The sequence below is a fragment of the Nannospalax galili genome, unplaced genomic scaffold (assembly GCF_000622305.1).
Source record: "Nannospalax galili isolate Female #2095 unplaced genomic scaffold, S.galili_v1.0 scaffold1311, whole genome shotgun sequence".
Taxonomy (NCBI): Eukaryota; Metazoa; Chordata; class Mammalia; order Rodentia; family Spalacidae; genus Nannospalax; species Nannospalax galili.
Window position 1 is genome coordinate 57,838 of NW_008329527.1, and position 21,158 is coordinate 78,995.

The 21,158-nt window shown below is 37.5% G+C and overlaps 1 protein-coding gene across 1 annotated transcript in view; it reads left to right on the forward strand.

The window, feature by feature from the left end:
* Positions 1-21,158, forward strand: part of Tmem131 (transmembrane protein 131) — a 117,634-nt gene that overhangs the window by 53,142 nt on the left and 43,334 nt on the right. Inside the window, exons 7-17 of the mRNA XM_029565927.1 lie at positions 410-490; positions 4,964-5,114; positions 5,213-5,269; positions 6,397-6,458; positions 12,206-12,314; positions 15,922-16,030; positions 17,004-17,157; positions 17,246-17,416; positions 19,098-19,208; positions 19,298-19,432; positions 19,871-19,975. Of these exons, the coding sequence (XP_029421787.1) occupies positions 410-490; positions 4,964-5,114; positions 5,213-5,269; positions 6,397-6,458; positions 12,206-12,314; positions 15,922-16,030; positions 17,004-17,157; positions 17,246-17,416; positions 19,098-19,208; positions 19,298-19,432; positions 19,871-19,975 (1,245 nt within the window). The remainder of the gene's footprint in view (positions 1-409; positions 491-4,963; positions 5,115-5,212; positions 5,270-6,396; positions 6,459-12,205; positions 12,315-15,921; positions 16,031-17,003; positions 17,158-17,245; positions 17,417-19,097; positions 19,209-19,297; positions 19,433-19,870; positions 19,976-21,158) is intronic.

A 21,158-nucleotide genomic window follows, 5' to 3' on the forward strand; every position in this document is an offset into this window, starting at 1 on the left:
GTTTCTGGAGACAGTCCTATGTAGCCCATGTTGGCCTCCTATTTGCTGTGCAGCTGAAGATGGCCTTGAATCCATGATTGCCTCCACCCCCCCAGTGCTAGGATTATAGGGATGTGCCACCATGCCAGGCCTAAATTTATATTTCTACAACTTCGTAATTTGTATAAATTTTTATTTGAAAGAAAGTGTTCTGTTGCTTTCTAAAACTACACTGCTTTCAATTTAATTTTCAGTTACCTTACTTTAATTAAAAACACCGTTGCTTATCCAGATGATGGGTGTAATGTGATATTTACCTTGCATTTATATCTATTTTTATATTTTTTCTGTAAACACCGTGCTATTTCAGCAAATCATTTGTGTTGAGAATCTGATTTTGATAATAACCATCATGCGCTCTTTGTCCCAGGTTGTAGAAATGTACTCTAGTGGAGGAGATCTTCACTTAGAACTCCCCACAGGGCAGCAAGGAGGTACCAGAAAATTGTGGGTAAGTGGAAACATAGATTTCTCTTGTATGTGCTCAAATGAAGTCAGTCATTGCCCTTTTTATGGTATGTGAACAGATTTATTACCACCATTCATCACATATTATGTGACAGAAGTTCTGATGGTCTTTGGCAAGAAATCTTGTTTGAAGAAAATATGCATTAAAAAGTCATAAAACAAAATTCCATATACAAAGTATAAGAATCTGTCATGATCCCAATAATGAATAAAACTCATTTTGCAATGGCTTACTAACCATAATTACTTAAATCCTACATGAAAACTAAGCCTCCCAGCATATTAGAAAGCTATTTCATGGGGCTGAAGAGATGGCTCAGCAGTTAAGAGCACTGGCTGCTCTTGCAGAGGACCTGGGTTTGATTCCCAGCACCCACATGGTGGCCAGCAACCATCCATAACTCCAGTTCCTGGGGAATCTGATACCTTACTCTGACCTACTCAGGCATTGCACGACACAAGTGCACCTATCTACATGCAGGCAATACACTCATACACATAAAAAAATAATAAATATCATTTTAAGAAGGAAAGATAATTCATTTCACCTTTGGAGTCAACAGGGCCTGAAAAGAAAAGGAAAAAAAAAGCATCTTACCTGATTTGATTTTAAAAGAAACTACCTCTAAAATTTATATACCATTCCTAACACAAACTTTAGAGAATTAGTCCATCTCAACATTTATTTTCAAGAGTCAAATTAGAAATATATAGTCCACAAATCTACTTTTAAGAATGAGCCACTAAGGGGGCTGGAGAGATGGCTCAGTGGATAAGAACACTGGTTGCTCTTGCAGCGGACCCGGGTTTGATTCTCAGCACCCAACAACTAACTAACAACCATCTGTGACCCCAGTTCCTGAGAATCTGAGGCTTTCCTCTGATCTCTGTAGGCACTGCATGCACGTGGTACACTTACATACATGTGGGCAAAACACTCACACACATAAAATAACAAATAAAAAATGAACCAATGATAAACATTTCTATTTATAAAATTATTTGTAATTTAGAACATTTCTTTCAGGCTGTATAACTGCTGATGAATTCTAAACAAGTTGCTTCATACATCAGATACTTCAGTATATATCAGATGCTTCATATTACTTGCATGTATAGAATTCCACTACATGAGAAGTTTACATGGGACTTTGAAACTTCGATATAGCTACAGTTTTTTCGTTTATTTTTCGATTTTGTGAGGTATTGACCGTGTTTGTGTGTCTTCCAGGCAAGACTCCCAACAAAGATTGTTCTTTTTTACTTGTGAAGCTAAAATGAGGTGACTAGAAAAGTTCCCGTGTTTTACATTGGCATGAATTTTCTTCATCATGCCTTGACATGTATCCTTGAAACATCCTAAATCATGGGGCCTCCTTTCTCCTGTATTTGGAGTTCCTTTGCACTGTGACTCCTTTCATATTTGTGAAAGGAACTACCAATCATTTTCTTATATACACTAGAAAATACTTAACTCCTTATCACCTAAGAAACATGGGTGATTTTTTTCTTTAATATCTCAATATTAAATGTATATCAAATATGTACTTAAAAATTGGATGAGAGAATGAGTTAAAATTTAAGTCAAAGAGCAGTGTGCAAAATTGACAGATTTAGCCTGCTGTATAGAAGAGGAGAAGCAAGTTGCAATTTTCACTATTTTCTCAGAATCAGTATTATATTGAAAACCTGCCTCAGAATCTGATCATTTATATGTGCTTTGCACCCAAGAGTTTTTTTTAAAAAAGGAAAGAAACTGCAGGATTATTTTTGTAGGTAGAAAATTTAACATTCAGACCCCCTCTTGATAAAGGAAATGGCATTTCAGACAGAACTGGTCACGTTTCTGTGAAACTTAGAAAATTTGAAATTCTTAGGTAAACTATATCTGCCATCAATAATGTTGAATTTTAAAGTTATATCAATGTTTGGACAACTACTAAGAGAATAATAGCAGATATTAACCAAATTAAAGAATACCCATGAACCTTGATGTCTCTTTTTAAGCTGTTGTCTACCATGCTTTACTCCAAGAGGGGAAAGATAGTGGTTGTGGTAACTGCAGGTTTTATACCAAGGTCACTCAAGGTCGTCCTCATTATGGCAGAGTTCATGAGTTTCTCTTGCTACTATCTCACCAGTCTGAACCAGGGGATGGGTGTGGAGGTAGTGTTTTTGAAATGTTAGCCTGAATATTAGAGGCAAGTTTGTCTCTCAGTGATTTGGTTAATTTCCCAAATAATAGAAATACTAGCAGGAAGAATATGTAATGGAGAGTCCCTTTAGTCTTTCACCAAAAACAATTGCACCTTGGGATTATGTTGTTTGAAAACCCTTTGGGAGAAAGAATATATGAAACAAAACACAATAGAGTTCAATGCAAGTTACCAAGTTTCTGTTATAATTCCAAACTAAAAAAACTGAGATACAGTTGATATCTAATAAATGGACATGAAAGAATTTAGACTTCTAATACCTAAGAACTGCAATGAACCATGGCAAAGATTAGCATAGCCTTTCTTGGTTTTGTTTTGTTTGTTTGTTTGGGGGGTTTTTTGAAACTGAATCTCCCTGTACCCTAGCTAGCCTGGAACTCACTATACAGATCAGGCTGACCTCGATCTCATAGAGCCACCTGCCTCTGCCTCTCTGCCTTATGCTGGCACTAAAGGTATGCGCTACCATGCCTGGAGTTTTTTACATAACCCCAGTGACTACAGAAAATATATGCATCCAGTAATCATTCCTATAAGCCTAGAGTAAGGGAAGAAAAAAAATCAGTGGTCCTTATTTTGGGAGAATGTGTCTTGGTTCTTGTCTACTCAAAAGAAATATTTCATTCTAGAGATATAGAACGTTAAAATAGAAGTTTATTTAGTAAAGCAAGCAGAGAGGGACTGGAGTGGGCTATCCCAAAGTAGGGGTAGTAACCCAATCAAGTCTATGTTGTGGATTTTAATAACCTTTATAAGTATTTATGAGGTGGGCAGCATATTCATGGGGTAGTATGGCCCTTTTCCGTCACAAATCATGGTAGAACAGCTCTCCCTTTTCAGTAGTTTTTCCTATAAATCTCTAGAAAAGCCCACAATGTAAATGATACTCTAATGAAACTAATGAAAGCAAGTTCTTTTGAGGATGCAGACCCATCATTGGTGCACATGGGTAGGGAAATGCTCTGATGTCTTGGGTTTTTTAATATAGTGGGAACAACCTATCTGCAGCCTCACGGAGGTTTAAGCACAAAGGGGCATTCCAACCATCAGAGGACACAGCCCCCAAAGTATAGCTGCAGTTCTCTTGGTTACCTCATACCTGCTGCCCAGATGTTGTTTAAGAAAACTGAGTCTTCGTCATGAAAGCTGGAGCCAGACTGTACAAACGGGCAGAAGTTAGGGCTGCCACTAGGACTCCCTTTACCCTACTCTGCCATTTGTGTCTGTCGCTGCCTGATGTTACCATGCTCATTTTACTGTACATTAGAAAGTCCCAGAGACTTGAGTCATCTTCCTAGAATTGGAAAGTCCCCTCTAGGTTACCCTTAGGAGGGTTCCAGTCACCTGTTTTCTACTTTAAGACTCCAAAGTTAGAGAAGTAGGGGTAAGTGAAAACTAGTAAGTTATAGAACGTGGGGTTTTCTTTAAATGTGCTACAAAAGGTGTGCAGAGAAATTCTAGTGGTTCCCAGGTGGCCAGAGAGTTCTAAAGTGAGGAAAAGAATTAGAGCGCCTCACCTCATTTTTTCAGCAAGGCTTCTAGTGCATTGTGTGTGTCAGTGTTGACATTTAGAGGACTAAAAACTTATGCTGTTTTTTCATTTGTTTTTGTTGTGTGTGTGTGTGTGTGTGTGTGTGTGTGTGTGTGTGTGTGTGTAGCACACAGAACATCCCAAACCATCCTATACAACTATACACCCACTTCCCAGATGGCCCCCTCCCATAGCCTCCCTCCCCTGCGCGCGCGTGCCAAGAACTTCACTGAACACAGTTGGTAAACTGTTAGTTGTTAAATGAAAGGAAAGCAGAGCCCAAGCCATGTGGGTTATTGTCCAGAGAACAGTAGGCACTTCTAGAAAAGTATTTTCCTTTGATGGGGAAATTTCTATTAGATAATTTCAGGACTCAATCATATACCACTAGCACTTTAAGAAGTAACTGATTTTGTAGTAGTCTTGCCTTTTAAGGCATTTTTGTAGTTTATGCTTGTTTTCAGATCATTTGACTTGATTTACTTTGCTTTACCTAACATACTTCATCAGTTCTAAAAAGCACCTTTTTTCTTATTGTAACATTCTCTAAGATTGGAGCATGTTACGGTCAGTGAAGCCTATGTGTTTAATTGGTAGTGTATTTTTTCTGATTACAGGTATAAAGACTAGTACAGTTTCAGTAAGCGTCATCTGATTCAGTAAACAAGGTGGTTTTGCAACATTGTAAGCACATTTGGTCTGTTCACAGGAAATCCCTCCTTATGAAACCAAAGGAGTAATGAGAGCCAGTTTCTCCTCCAGAGAAGCAGATAATCATACAGCCTTCATAAGAATAAAGACCAATGCATCCGACAGCACAGAGTTTATCATCCTTCCTGTTGAGGTTGAAGTTACAACAGGTTAGTGGAAAACTGAAGAAATGTCATGTGTGTTATGTTTTCAGTATACCTCATTCTGGCAGAGTAAAAGATAATTGTCCACTATTCTTTTTTCCAAGCTCCTGGAATTTATTCCTCAACTGAAATGTTAGATTTTGGAACATTGCGAACACAAGGTAAAAAAAAAAAAAAAAAAAAAATCTTTGTATATCTTAACACAGATATAGATATAATCGGAATTCAGTGCTGGGGGGATCTACTGCATTTGTAATTCAGCTTTAAAAGTTATTTCTCAGTGGGTTATATGAAACCCACCCAGTGTAGAAATCTTCATTTTGGGAACTCAGAGCTCACAAGTTTATGCCCCATTCTCTGGTAGGTACCATTGCTTCCCAGGTAGGAAAATAAAGTCAGGGACTAGTTTGAATCTTCCAAACAAAGAACTGAGGCAGAAAATACTTCCTTAGTATCTTAATCCAGTTCCTCACCTATTGAATTTTGATGAGTATTTTTTCCTAGTAGTAAAATAAAAAAATGTATCTCTGGGGCCTGGAGAGATGACTCAGCTGTTAACAGTACTAGCTCCTCTTTCAGAGGACCCCCAGGTTCCGTTTTCAACACTCACATGGTCTGTAACTCCAGTTCCAGGGGATATAATACCCTCTTCTGACCAGCATGGGCATTGTATGACATTCGTACACATAAAATTAAAATAATAAATAAAATAGCTTTTTATCTCTGCATTTTTTAAAGATATGAATTATTCAATTGCATTATAATGACATAATGTTAAAAGTTTATCTCAGGTGATCAAAGAAAGAATTCCAATTCTAAAATTATAAACACCCAAGTTAAGATTTTTTATTAAGAAAAAAGTAAAAATACTTGTAACCTGGGATTTTGGGGGGCCATTTTCAGTTAAGATTTTACTTGTCTAGAATTGAAAAATCACATTTTTTAAAATGTGATGTACTTTTATTTGGTAATTTTGCTTTGTACATTGTTAATTGCTTCATTATGCCTTGTTGGAAAACTAAAATATTAGTAATGTTTGAGTTCACTATAAGTTATATTCTGCATTTTTTATTTTGTGTTGGTGTGGTTATGTGGGAGCAGCAGCTCTTGTACTCCGCAGTGTCCTATGAGTAAAGTGATGCTTGCCTAATGTTTCTTTTATTATCCTGATTGTCATTATATTTCACATTCTAGAATAATTTCAGCTTGATATCTAATAAGGTAAAGATTCTAATTTACTTTGAAGCGTACCTTTTTAAGAAATACTTCTTTTCCTCCATTTTAACAGATCTTCCAAAAGTTTTAAATCTTCATTTATTAAATTCAGGAACAAAGGATGTACCAATTACAGTAAGTTTTTGCTTATTTCTTTCTTAGTCTCAGTCTCAGTGCCCCTCTCTCTCTCTCTCTCTCTCTCTCTCTCTAACTTAATAATAGAGTTAAACCTAGCCCCATATTGTGGTAGCCTGTAAACTCATGGTTCTATGTAGGATGTGAGAGACTTGGTCTGCCTCTTACCTCCCATTTGTAAGGATGATGGGGGAAGTAGGTGGTCTTCTCCAAGCCACAATTGAGCCAAAGGTCTTGAGGCTTCTCTTTAAGCAGAGCCATATGAGAGATGGGTCTGATGGGGACACAGACCAGGTTATAAGGATTCCATGCATTTAGTTGTTACACATGAAATGTGGATAAATAAAAAGGGGGAGTTGCCATAAGCACCATTTCTAGCTGGGAGCTGTCGTAATTACCCTACATAGCACATTATAAACCAGGATCCTTTCTTCCTTTTCACACAGGACAGATAATGTCCATGCCTTATAATGAAATTGAGATATATAACATTAGTTTAACCAAAAGTAAAGACAAAGATAATTAAGTTTTTCTTTGTCCCACAACCTGATGATGTTCCCAAGACCTATACATAGGGAATAAAGGAATAGGAAAGCTTAACATTGCTATTATTACTGTGCTTAAAACCAAAATTCAAGAAACTTCATTGGTTGCTTATGTGGACTGAAGGCTTAAGGAACCTTTGTCCTTCCATGGCCAAATCCTGACTTTACCACCAGCTGGTGGAGTAAAGACCTAAGAGGGGAGAATATACCGACTGCAGAGGTAGAAGCAAGGGACTTTCATCTCAGGTAACCACATTGTAATCATGCATAGTGCTACAAAGTTTCAAACAGTGTCCTGATAGCTAACCTACCATTTCTTCCCTCTAGACATTTCTAATGTGTTGTAGGAATTTAATGGGAAAATACCTTTGCTTAACTCAAGCATACTAGCCTTTTTATATACTAAATGTGCTGATGCAAGTATGTTTTTCAATGGAATTGGCAACTCATCTTTAGAATGCAAATTTAGAGGACTGCGATGAAGCTCCATGGTGGAGGGCTTGCTGACCATGCCTAGACTCTGGGTTCAATCCCCAGCACCACACCAAAAAAATAAGTAATATGAATTTCAAAATGCATAATTCAGTTCATTTATGATAAGAACTTCAGTAGATCAATGTTCTTCCTTTTCCCTTTTGTTAAAGAGTTTTAAGAAAAACTGTAAGTGAATGATTTCGCCCTTACTGTGGGTCAAGCACTATGCTTATTTCATTATATATAAGGAATACCTTACTAATACAACAACCATATGAGGTACAAAGGTCCTAGCTTCCAAATAGGGAAACTAAGCCAGCTTTTTAAAAGTAACTTGAGCAGTTATTTAAAAGACCTTAAAGTTTCATGAAAATATATTAGATGTTACAAATGGCACTTATCAACTAAGTCTTTATGACTATTTCATTTTAATTTCATAGTCATTATTTCTTTTAGAAACCTACGCATTTCTGTCTATAGCCATACCTACCAATGGATGTGGCTTGAAACATTCAAAGACTACACTCCCCAGTGTTTTAGTAGTTTTCTCTTTATTTCTTCCTCCATTCATCTCTTTACTCCTTAATTTAATAAATCAACTATTATGTTGTTGTTAGTCCTGAGACTATAGCAGTGAGTCAGACCACCAAAGTCCGGACCCTCCACGTCTGAGCTCACTTTCAAACGGCTTCTGGGAAGCATTTAGATTTATTCTAAGTGCCACAGGAAAATGATGAGGTGTTAAGCAAGAGAGTAACATTACCTGACTTAGCATGTTGTAGGAGATCACTATAGCTACTTTTTGGAGAATTCAAGTGCCAAGATACAAGTACAGAAGGTAAAAGAGATCGGGTAAAATCTGCCACAGTGGTCAGTTGAAGAGGTCATATAGAAGCTCAGACTTCTTACCTATACACGGTGAAAACAGTTTTCAGAGAGCTTTTTAAGGTTCCCCCGCCCCCGTTCATTTCAGCATTTTCTGCATAATATAAAAGGCTTAGAGACTGATGGATTTTTTTTTTAAAGTTGTTATCCTCTTCCATTCCCTAATTTTTAGGATAAATTAGGCAGTGCTGAATGCTGAAGATTTTTTTTTAAAGTCCCCTTAAGAGAACTTGGTCTCTTTCTAAATACTGCAGCCTTTCTCAGTACAGGATGACAAACACAGGTAAACTCCAAATGATAAGTTCCTCTCCTGGTACTGAACAGGATGCCCATGTTCAAAGTCTTCCTGGTATCTATGATGTGTCTGAGAAAATGCCTTTCCTGGCATTTCTAAACCTTAATGCACTGTAAGTGCCTGAGATATCTTAACAGGAATGTTTGCATAAGGTCCTGTTTCTAGTTGATGGATAGTAATCATTTACTACTTTTTATGAGTATCAGTTTGATATGTGCTTTAATGAATTTATGCACAAAATATTAAGACTAAATTGTTATGTACTATGAGTTTTCTCCTTCTTTGCTCACGTATGTTTATAGTTTCAAAATGTCCTGGACTCTTGAGTCCTACTTAAGTCACTGAGGTAGTTAGGTCTGAATGTCGTGAGAAAAGGCTAGAACTATATTTAGAGCATATGTCAGCTGCCTTTCCTGGGAATCGTGCCATATTTTTCCACTTCTTAATTATCTTTCAGTAAACAATAGTAAATATACTAAAATGGTTTGTTGGTATAAATAAGTTTATTACAAGGTAATGATTTTTGTATCATTTTTCATGTCACCAAAATAAACCAACTATTTTTAAAAAAAATTTTTTTATTTGTTTGTTTTGTTTTCTTAGAAACAACAATTAGTTTCAACTGATGATCTGGCTTTGTTTTTATTAGTAATGAGTGAACAGTTCAAACTATTTTTTTTAACTTTAAAAAAAATTTATTGAGAATTTCATATATGCATATAAGGTGTTTTGATCAAATACATGCCCACTCCCTCCCCTCCAACTCCTCCCATATCTCCCCACCACTTTTTCACAGCAGACTATATATGTAAAACATGAATCACCAATTGTATATTTGGTTACTGTAAGTGCAGTATATTTTGAAGTAATAATATTGCACGTAAAATGGGAAAGCTTAAAGTATTGTATTTCATTTGAGAAAATCACTTTTTCATTATCTGTTTCAAGCTCTTCCTACTTATATTGTCTATGTAATGTTACTTATTATTTCCGACCTGGTTTTACATAGGCCAGTGACACTCAGAGCATTCTGTGGTGGCTCCCAATGCCCTGCCCCATCCAATGTGTAAGCGTGTCAGGGCCTGGCAAGTTTGTTGTTACCAGCTCACATGCTATAAATCAAGGGAAGAAATTAGTTGTCTCTATGAAAGTCTTCTGCAAGCTTTAAGACTGTCTCCCTAACAAATCATGAACTTGAGATAAAAGTAGCTAATGTGAAAAAATAGCAATAGATGGAATCACAAAATTTTATAGACAGATGAGACCCAGAAAATACCTACCCCAGTCTCTGGACTTGTTTACAGATGGAGAAGTGATCTAGAGTGTATATGGGAAGCTTGCTCCAGCTCCTCCTGGATCACAACTAGATTGCCATGTGCTGTTGTCCTTCTCTTTGGAAAAGCTGTTAGTGTGATAGCCTACTCTAACAAAAACAAATACAGCTTTCTTCCATTTGTAGTTTAGCTTACAATTCAAGCTTATTTGTTTGATTCTCAAAAATACATGCACATACCCTTTAGGGAATGAAGAGATTTGCATTTTAGTTGGTTGCTAGTGAGCTTATTGATAAGTAAACATTGTGATGAACAGATCATTCAATTCCTAGCCCCAGTCTGAAATTCAGAAGCAAATGAGAAGGCATTTTCAAAGTGGGACAGGTGGGAAAGTTAAAATGCTGAGAGAGCTGGAGGCAGGAGCTAAGGCTGTTAAGAATTCTAACACAAGTAACTGCAAGAATTATCCTTAGGGCCATCATGCTAGGCCTGTACAGACTTGCTAGCAGCCAAAGGCTAACCGAAGGCTAACCAGATAGTGTGTGGGAAAGGGAGCTGCCCTGGCAGGCCCTGGAGTCATTATAACAGTCATCTTGGATCCCTGTAGTTGGCAGACACCAGGTAAAATGGCCAGTCAATGTCTCCCTTCACATTCTTCTCAGATGCTTAGTGTGCCTTCAGGGAGTTCGCTTTTGATGTTCAGTTTGCCCCTTTGATGAGCAGATTTCTCCTTTATCAGTGAGCAGAAGAGGGTCAGCAGGGGATGGGGAAAGAACCCAGTGACTAGCTGGACCTTGTTAACAAGCATGCTCATGAGTTTCACAGATAGCAGATTCTTTTCTACAGGAAATTGTAGGTTTTTGTTATCAAGGCCGCAAAGTCTCTGATAATATGATTGATGGTACCCCAGGAGGGTTTGAACCAAAGTTCTGGTTCAAGGTAAATTATAAAGGAAGATTTTTATTCAGAATTGCTGTGCAATGCCACGATTTCATGAAGACACGTTTGTGCAATAGAATGTCAGGCAGCAGGCCCTGGACCAAGTCAGGAAAACCTGGCTTCAATTCTGCCTCATTGGGCCTGGCTCTTGAAACATCACTTCCTAATGGGAGAGTCTCTTCATCAGTACAAGGAAGTGGATTGGTATCTTTGAAGTCCCTTTCAACTAAAACGATTTGTATCAGGAAGATAAAAAATAACTGGACTTTAAAATGTTTTTATTTTTTAAATATGCCTGAAAGTATACAGCTTGCTGGGTTTTGTTTTTTTAGGTTTAGTTGTGTGAATGGAAAGACCTGGTTTCCTAAGTTGAAAGCATTCTAACTTTTTCCAAGTTAAACATCTCTGTAATGTGCCTCACTGCCTAGTGATGCAGCAGCCCTGCCTGTAACAGCAGTGGGCCTCACGGCCAACAGCCAGCCCCTTATGAAGGAGAAATGAAATGTGCAGAGCTACCACAAGGGGGCACCACGCCCAGTTGCATGTTCAAAAGGGAGTCGGTGTTAAATTTGTGCCGTGGATTTCTTCATAAAGAATGGCTCATCAGTTATCTTCACATCACCATCTCACAAACTAGGCATTCATGTAGAAAATAAGACCTTTAAAGATGTTGTCTGTACTTATACCTAGTATGTGAGTTTCTCTTTAGAGTCTTACACTTACAGTTCTTTTTTTAATGGTTTATTATTTTTATTTTATGTGTATATTGCCTGCATGTGTGTATGCCTGTGGGGATCAGAAGTGGGCATCAGATCCCCTGGAACTAGAGTTACAGACCATTGTTAGCTGCCATGTGGTGCTGAGAATTCTGCAATTACAGTCAGTGCTCTTAACCACCCACTGAGCCATCTCTCCAGGCCCCCCACCCTTTTTTTTCCTTTCTTTCTTTTTTCTTTTTTTTTTTTTTTTTTTTTTTTTTTTTTGTCTTTTTGAGGCAGGGCCTTCCTGTAGCCCCAGCTGACCTGGAACTCGCTATGTAAACCAAGCTGGCTTTTAACTCACAGAGGTCAACCTGCATCTGCTTCCTGAGCGCTGGTATCAAAGGCATGCGCCACCATGCCCAGCTATACTTGCAGTTCTTATGCTTTGCCTCTTTGCTCATCATTTGATTTCATAAAGGTATTCTAATGAAAGTAAAGTTTGAACAGCTTTTCCTGTTTAATTTAAAGCTACTACAGATGTTAAACCTTTCAGATTTTGAATGTTCTTTATTTTCTATATGCTTTTTAGCATAAAGCAACTAAAGTATTAAAGTGACATTTTTTTTCTTTACAGAGTGTTCGACCTACACCACAAAATGACGCCATAACAGTACACTTTAAACCAGTTACATTAAAAGCTTCTGAAAGCAAATACACCAAGGTTGCAAGCATTAGTTTTGATGGTAAATATTCATGCTTTTCTCTCTCATAGAGTGATACTATTTTGTTAATCTAAAAAAACAGTCTATGTTGACATGTTATATGGAAATCCAGACTATTTAAGTCAAATTTAACACTACTGCCTAGATTGATATTTTTCCTATAAAACCATCATTGATTTATCTCATTGATTCATAAAGTATCAAACTTAATAAACCTAAATTAGTATTCATAATTGAGAACCACTAGCAAATACATTAGATTTGTAATAGTTCTATAATCTAGGCTAACCAGTTATATCTGTTATAATTTGCCTTAATTATGATGTCATTAATTGTTGTAATTAAGTGAAAATGTATTTAAGTTTCAGAAGCACATTTAGATTTGAGAGCAAAAATATTCTAACATTTTTATGTGTTGACCCTTAAGCAAGGCAAACAGTCCCACTTCAGCTAAAATAATGGCCTTTGTAATAGGATTGTCATCAAATTAGCTATTATTTCAGACACATATATATTTTGTCATTTGAAATGTTAGCCTAGGTCTACAACCATATTACTCTGAATGCATTCTATATTATTTGAAATGTTAGCTCAGACTTTAGCATTTTTTACAGCCTGTTTTTATTCCATTTTCCTCTGCTTAATAAAAATGTATTGAATTTGCTGTCACAAATTTTAAGTAATGATTTAACAGTTGCTAAACTGTGTAAGTAATTAAATTAAGTAAGAAATGAGCCTCTGAAGAGGACCTCTCTTTTCTGTAGCTGTACCACCCTAAACAGGCCTGATTTTATCTAACGTGCCTGCCTCACAAAAGCAAGAAGCTGTAAAGTGGAAATTGGTATACTGAAAAAGCCATATCTGTCCAGAGTCCACATTGTACAGCACAGCTCATCAGATGGGAATAGTCAGTCAGTGAATGTGACAGGACCCTGCCAAACTCCACAGAGTATTTTGAGAGTATCTGTACATATTACCTACCCCTAGAGAATTCTGGGAGGATCTAGAGCAGTAACACTGGCTGAGTGCTAGTCCCAGGACTCACCCCATGTACTCTGCAAGAATACCCAAGGAATCAAAATTAAACGGGTGATACTAGATGATGAAGTTATCAAGGGTTAAAATTATAAGAAGTATTGTCATCACAGTTACATACAGGTCTTAGGGTAAATGATTTTCTGTGCTGCTGAAAGACCATATTTATGACCACCAGTATCAGCAGAGATATACTCCTCCTATGCAGAGAAGACAATAACCAGGAGGAATTCTGAACCCTGAGAACACTTGGGCTACCCTACTGATAAACCCCAGGAATGGATGAGCTCAGCTCAGCCACAGTCCTGAGGCATAGCCCCTCCCCCCTTAGCCCGGAAGGCACAGGGCTCCTTTCCTGCAGGTCCTTAACCCCAGCAAAGGTCTCCTTGAGGTGAATATGGTGTAGTTTAGTGTGCTTCTGAGATTAGAGATTCTAAAATAAGTATTCCTTTTACTTACTTATTTTTGGAGTACTGATTATCAACCAGGACCTCACAATGCTAGGAAAGCACTTTTCCACTGACTATACTCCCAGCACTAAAATAGTATCTCTTAAAGAAATTATATAAAACTAAATGCAAAAGGAAAGTATTTTTTAAAACAACTGCTACATTTATTTAAAGTGCTTTTTTTTTTAGTTTTTGGATTTTGTTTTGGTTTTTTTTTTGAGACAGGATCTCATTTTATATAGCTTTGGCTATCCTAGAACTCACTGTGTAGACCAGGTTGGTCTTAAACTCACATAGATCCCCCTGCCTCTGCCTCCCAAGCACTGGGATTAAATTGAGCACTACCACCCCCAGCTTTAAAGTGACTTTTAATGTCATGAGGAAATATTTCCACCTTCCACCTCACCTACCACTACTAAGATCTCCCAACAGAAAATACCTCTTAAAGACTGCTGTGAGGAAGCTGGAGAGGTGTTGGTAGGGAGCACTTGCACTGTTCCCAAGGACCCTAGTCTGGTTCCCAAAATCCATATTGGGTACCTCACAACTTCCTGTAACTCCAGCTTTAGGATATCCAACATGTTCCTATGGCTTCTGTGGACAGCTGTGTGCATGCGCATGCACACACACACACACACACACACACACACACGTACTTTAAAATATATTTTTAATTTTTTTAAAGGTTGCCGTGAAAGTCAGGGCATTTTTCTATTTAACTTTGGACATTTTCAGAATGCACGATGTATATGTTATCACTGCTGAGTTCACATACCAAGCAGATATCCTTCTCGCCAAAAGATACTTTGGTTTTCTTGGGATTTTTAAGTTGTTAAATTAATAATACTTTGAAATGCCTGAATTATGCTGTAATCGACCTTACAGCAGAACAGTATAAAAAATTTAAAGCGTCTAGAAATAGCTCAGTTGCAAGCAGATTTAGGGAAAATTTTTTTCTAATGCGAAGTCACCAGGAGTACATAGTCAAATGCTAGTGGTCACATATTACTTTGTTCTTTGTTTGCCCTGCACTTAGGTGACACACATTTACTGAACTCACATGTAAATTATTCTCACATATAGAGGTGTACCTGAAGGATTTTAAAAGATGTAGGTTAAAAAGCTTTATTATCCTTGAAAGCAGTATCTAATGAGCACCAGATTGGAGCCACTGAATCCATTAATTCCAGATAGAATTATTCAAAATAGCCACAGATTCTAGAGGTTTTACTTCATGAGTGAGACAGTATAAAAGGATGACTAGGAGATGGTGGCAGTAGAGGATTGTCTCCTCTTGTTTATACAGCTCTCCAGGTAGACTAATCTCAGAAGTCAGAGCTCATTTTTCCCAACTTTTCCACACTACTTTTTTGATACTTACAGCAAGACTGTAGCCATACAAGGAATAGTTCTCTCTCAGTACAGCTGTGAGTAGCAGCTCTCAATGGGGGCAGCTTTGCCCTCCAGGGGACATTTGGCAGTTGAGACATTTTGGGTTGTCAGAGCTGGAAGGATGCTACTGACATCTAGCAAGAAGCCCTGAATTCTGTTGGATATCCTACAGTGCACAGGCCAGCCCTCTACCACAAAGAATTAATCTGACCTAATATGTTCATAGTGCTGAGGTTGAGAGACCCTGTTCTAAGTAAAGCCAGTGCCTATAGCTATAGAGAGGTAGCTTAGTTACTGTTTTTCCTCCTAACTTGGGTTCACTTGCTAATTACTAGTCTGTTTATCTCGTTATGGGGGGGAAAATCCATTGTTAAAAATAAAATTCGTGATTTGGTTCAAAATATTGCATACAAGTGTTTTGTTTGCCAGTGTGAAAGCCTCCCTTTTTTTAAGAGCCTTTGAGCTAGCTCATATTCAAAAGCAGTAGTAAAAAGAGACCAACTATGTGGTTCAGCAGTTGAAGGCACTTGTGATCAAGCCGTCACTGACAACCTGAGTTTAGTCCCTGGAACCCATAGGGAACCAACTCCTGTAAGCTATTCTCTTGATTTCTACATGAGCCATGGCAGGCACACCTGCACAGACACATAAACTAATAAATGTAATTTTTTAAGTTTAAAAAAAAATCCCACACACAAAAATAAATTCATATTTTTTTAAAGTGACCAGTTATTTTTTATGCTTCTTTGCAGCTTCAAGAGCAAAAAAGCCAACTCAGTTTTCTGGGAAAATAACTGTTAAAGCAAAGGAAAAGAGTTATTCTAAACTCGAAATACCATATCAAGCAGAAGTTCTAGATGGGTGAGTTTCATCTTAAAATAAGCTTTTAGTCATTTTCCTACTAAATAGCATTAGCAAAAACCATGTCCAAGTTTACCTAACCCAGTGGGATTATTGCTGAAGAGAACTACCTCAGCTATAAAGGAAAGCCTGTATCTTGTTTATTTCTGCCTTTCTAGCATGAAAAAAGTGGAGTAGTATGATTTTTGTTTGAAGATTTAATGATTCCAAAATGTATCTATGACTTTTAAGCAATTAAATCACTTAAACCATTTTCTGTCATTTTTGTAACATGCAAGAGGTTGTTTCTTGCTACTCAAGTATTCTCTGACTTGAAACAAATCATTTGTATTCCTTTATAAACTCATAAATACCTCTGGAATTCCAAGTTTTTATAAATGGCCACTGAACTGTAACTTTTTCTCTCATTGTACTTCAACCAATTAGTGTTGTATTCCTACACAACCTGATAGGTCCTGTTATGAGGCTGGGGGCAGTTTCAATGGTAAATATGATTTTCTTCAAAGTACATTAGCCTTTCCTATTGGTACATTCTTGAGTACTACTAGTGATCTGATTTTATATAATTAAATAGGGAACCATTCTTTCTATTACATTTCAAGATTTTTATAATCTAAATTTTGCTTTAAATCTTGTGGCCAAGTTATATAGTTATAAAAACAAATCATTAAAATACTCTAGTTCTACTTCTGTAATACAGTCCTTAACACTGAATATGAGTTGTTACTCGTAACAAAAGAGTTTAAATTAACACATGGAAATGAAGCCGATTTGTTCGGCCAGGCGTGATGGCACACACCTTTGATCCCAGCACTCAGGAGGCAGGGGCAGGCTGATCTCTGTGAATTCGAGGCTAGCCTGGTCTGCATAGCAAGTTCCAAGCCAACTGGGGCTACAGGGAGAACCTGTCTCAAAAATACAAAAAAAAAAGAAAAGATAGATGATTTGTTTTGTTTTCTTTTTCTTCAAATAGTTACTTGGGATTTGACCATGCCGCAACGCTGTTTCACATCCGAGATAGTCCTGCTGATCCTGTGGAGAGGCCAATTTACCTGACTAACACCTTCAGTTTTGCCATCCTCATTCATGATGTGTTGTTACCAGAAGAAGCCAAAACAATGTTTAAAGTATGTCTGGCTCCTCGGGCTTTTTATCTTGCTGCTGTACCAACTAGATGATACTAACCTTTGCTTTTTCTCTCCTGTGATTCCCCAGGTTCACAACTTCAGCAAACCAGTTTTAATTCTTCCTAATGAATCGGGATACATTTTTACCCTGTTTTTTATGCCATCTACATCATCCATGCACATAGATAACAACATTTTACTTGTTACCAATGCTTCTAAATTTCATTTACCTGTGCGGGTATACACAGGCTTTTTAGACGTAAGTGTGTTGTCTGACTCGAATCTTTGTGCTTTCAGATGTTACTAGGCAGTTGTGTTACACACTTGGGTTTTGCTTTTATCTGTGCCTCACACATTGATCTAATTCCTTCCCACTCAGTACTTTGAAGACATAGTAGTCCTATCATGCCCCCTGACCCAGAGTCCCCAGTGAATTCCTGAAACCAGGGATCATATCAAATGCTACATTGCTGCCCTTCAGTGTACAAGGGAGATTGCTTCCAGATCTACTGCAGATGCCCAAATCCATGGATACTCAAGTCCCTTATATAAAACTGTATAGTATTTGTAGATAATAAAATCCATGGATCTACATAATATGGAGAGCTGACTATATATATTGTGTTTTTTTCTCTACATACCTATGACCAAATTTAATTTATATATTAGGCACAGTAAGAGACCTATTAGCAAGAATAATAGTAAAATAGAACATCACAAAAGTATAACACAGTATACAGTAATGAAATTATTATTTTCAGCTTTTCACTTAAGGAAATCACATGGTAGCTTTTCTTTGGCACATTTGAATTGCTGGCATCACTATCCTTGCACTTTGGGGCCTTTATTGAGTAAAATAAGGGTTACTTGAACACAGGCACTGTGCCACCACAGCAGTTTTTCTGACAGTTGAGGTGAATGATGACTAGATAGTGTATACAGCATGGATATACAGCAGAGGAAGAATTGATATCCATGATGGGACTGCACAGGACTTCATTGACTGCTTAGAGTAACATGCAATTGAAAACTTATAAGCTATTTGTTTCTGGAACTTTCCCTTTAATACATTTGGACCATGGTTGACTCATCTTTCTTCATGCTACAGTTGATCTCTGGTTACAGTCTCTGCCTAAAGCTTTTCCACATTCTGCTTTCCTTGATTTATTTTTTAAAGTATAATGACAGGAAGTCTAAAATAGAACTAAATGGAAGAAAATTAGTGGGGAGGGGGTAATATAAGGAGGATAAAGAGATAACTTTGTTTGAGTGAAGTCAGAAAATATTAGGACAAAGAAAAGAACCAGCAGGGGAAGAAGAAAAATAGATGGTAAAAGCACATTTAGGTAATTAAGATAAATATAACACAGAAAGAAGGAATAGAGGTCTTCCTAGTACAGAAATGAACAGAAAAAAAAAAAAATCCAAGCAAAGCTTGGTGAGCTGTGAACAATGAAAGGGTTTTGGGTAAGTGATAAAACTCTTGGGAAGAATAAAGAGAAAAGTGGAACATATGTAGTACTCCCCAAAACTCAACATCAATTAGAGCTGTTGAAGGAACCTCAGTATTACCCCACTCCAGTTATTTTACTGATTACTTATTTGCAATCATTCATGGTGCCTACTGAGACCACAGGCTTTGTCTGATTGCCCAGGGCTCCACTAGTCCTTCCTCTCAGTTCCTTCAGAGAAGCAGCCGCTCAGTGGAGTGCCTGCATCCACTCCTAACTGCGCTGATTGTCCACAGACAATTCTCAGCTGTGTTCTGTGTGTATGTGTGTGTGTGTGTGTGTGTGTGTGTGTGTGTGTGTGTGTGTGTGTGTGTGTGTACACGCAGATGCGGGAGAAACGAGCATAGCTTAATATGGTCACTTTCTTTGATAGCGTTCTGTACACAAATGTGGTTTTATGTTTAATACAGTTCTTTTGTATCCTTCTAGTACTTTGTATTGCCCCCCAAAATAGAAGAACGTTTCATAGATTTTGGAGTACTGAGTGCTACAGAAGCAAGTAATATTTTATTTGCAATTATAAACAGCAATCCAATTGAGGTAAAAAAAAAATTCATTTGTTCTAAATCGGCATTTGAGGATTTTGTGTTTGTGTTGCGTATCACTTTCCTATTTTCTCTTTTTTTAAGTTGGCTATAAAAAGCTGGCACATCATAGGAGATGGTTTATCAATAGAACTTGTTGCTACAGAAAAAGGCAATAGAACTACAATAATTTCAAGCCTCCCAGAGTTGGAAAAAACCTCTTTACCTGACCAGTCATCAGTAAGTAAGCATTCTTACTGTTTCCTTAAGATGTTCAAACTAGAAATAAAAGAACATTGCTGTAATGCACAACTCAACAAATATTTTTGTGTGGTTGATCATAGCACTGACTGATATTGAAAGAACCTTGCAGAGATGATCTGCTCTAGTCCTCTCCTTTTATGCCGAGGGCACTGAAAACCAAAGAAGTTAAGGTCTGCCTTGTCATAAGTTATATAACACATAAAATTTAAATTATGACAGTGTCATTACAGGAGGGATTGTCATTCATTAGACAATATTCTAATTTAAAATAGTCTGTACTTGATGATGTGGTAATTTGGTGTCATACTGGTTGGTATCTGTGGGATACAATTTATCACCAGAGTGTTCCTTTCTACTTTATAGGAAGCTTGAACTTGGAAAACTAGTGAATAATGTCATTTTTACTATATGCAGGTAATGTTAGCTTCCGGATATTTTGCAGTATTCAGAGTCAGACTTACTGCAAAAAAACTGGAGGGGATTCATGATGGTGCCATACAGATCACAACGGACTACGAGGTAAGCACTTTCCTGGGCTTTCATGCCAGTGGGTTTTTCTGAATACTCAATCTTTTGGGTGTTATTCATTGTCATGTTTATGGGCTTTTTACTTTTTATAGAAACAGAAGACTGCATTTACTCAGTTAGTTTACCATGCCTTATAAATTGAGTTTTGAGGAATCATTTTCAGAAGACTGGTGTTCATTACCTCCCAGCTTTCTGCTAAAACTCATATTTAGTAACTCAAAAAATGCAGCTTCAAAAAATTGCCCTTAGCACATTTAGAATTTCCCTATTTAAAAATATTTGATTTATTTTTATTTTATGTATATAAGTTTATTGCCTGCTTGTGTGTAAGTGCACCCGTATCATGCAATGCCCAGGGATGTCAGAAGAAGGCCTAGAATTCCCCTGGAACTGGAGTTACGGACGGTTGTTAGCCGCCACGTGGTTGCTGTGAATCAAACCTGGGTCTTCTATAAGAGCAGTCAGTGTTCTTAACTGCTAAGCCATCTCTCCAGCCCATGAATTTCCCTATTTAAAAACCTGCCTACAGAAGTTATTGTGTAACACAGTGCCTAATTGGATTCCTGAGCTACATGTCTGATTCAGGAGTCACAAACGTCCTCCTTTGTAATGTTTCTAAATACACTTATATTTACAAGACATTCTTTCAGAAGAGTGCCATCCAGGTTTTTAAACTCTGTGGAGTTTATGTTGGATTCAGTAAGACTGACTTTGAATGCATGTATTTCTGCCATATACACATGCACCCTCACACACTCACACTTGCCTTCTCTTTCAGGTGTTTTTGAGACGTAGCCCCAGCTGGCCTGGAGCTTGCTATGTAGATCAGGCAAGCCTGGAACTCAGAGAGATCCTCCTGCCTCTGCCTCCCAAGTGCTGGGATTAAAGGCATGTGCCACCATACCTGGCTCATACTTTACTTTTTGAGAAAAGGACTGGAACTCAATTTATAGTCCAAGCAAACCTTGAAGTTGCAATCTTCCTGCTTAAACACTTCAAGGGCTACGATTACAGGTATAGGTATAAGATTATTGGCCTGCCTCAGACCTAAATATTTTTAGTTTAGTATTTAAAAGCTCTTTGGACAGTTGAACACGATAAATTCAACAGTTTACTATCCTTGTCCTCCTGTGTGTTTTCAGCATACACAATCCTCATAAGGAAGAACTTAATT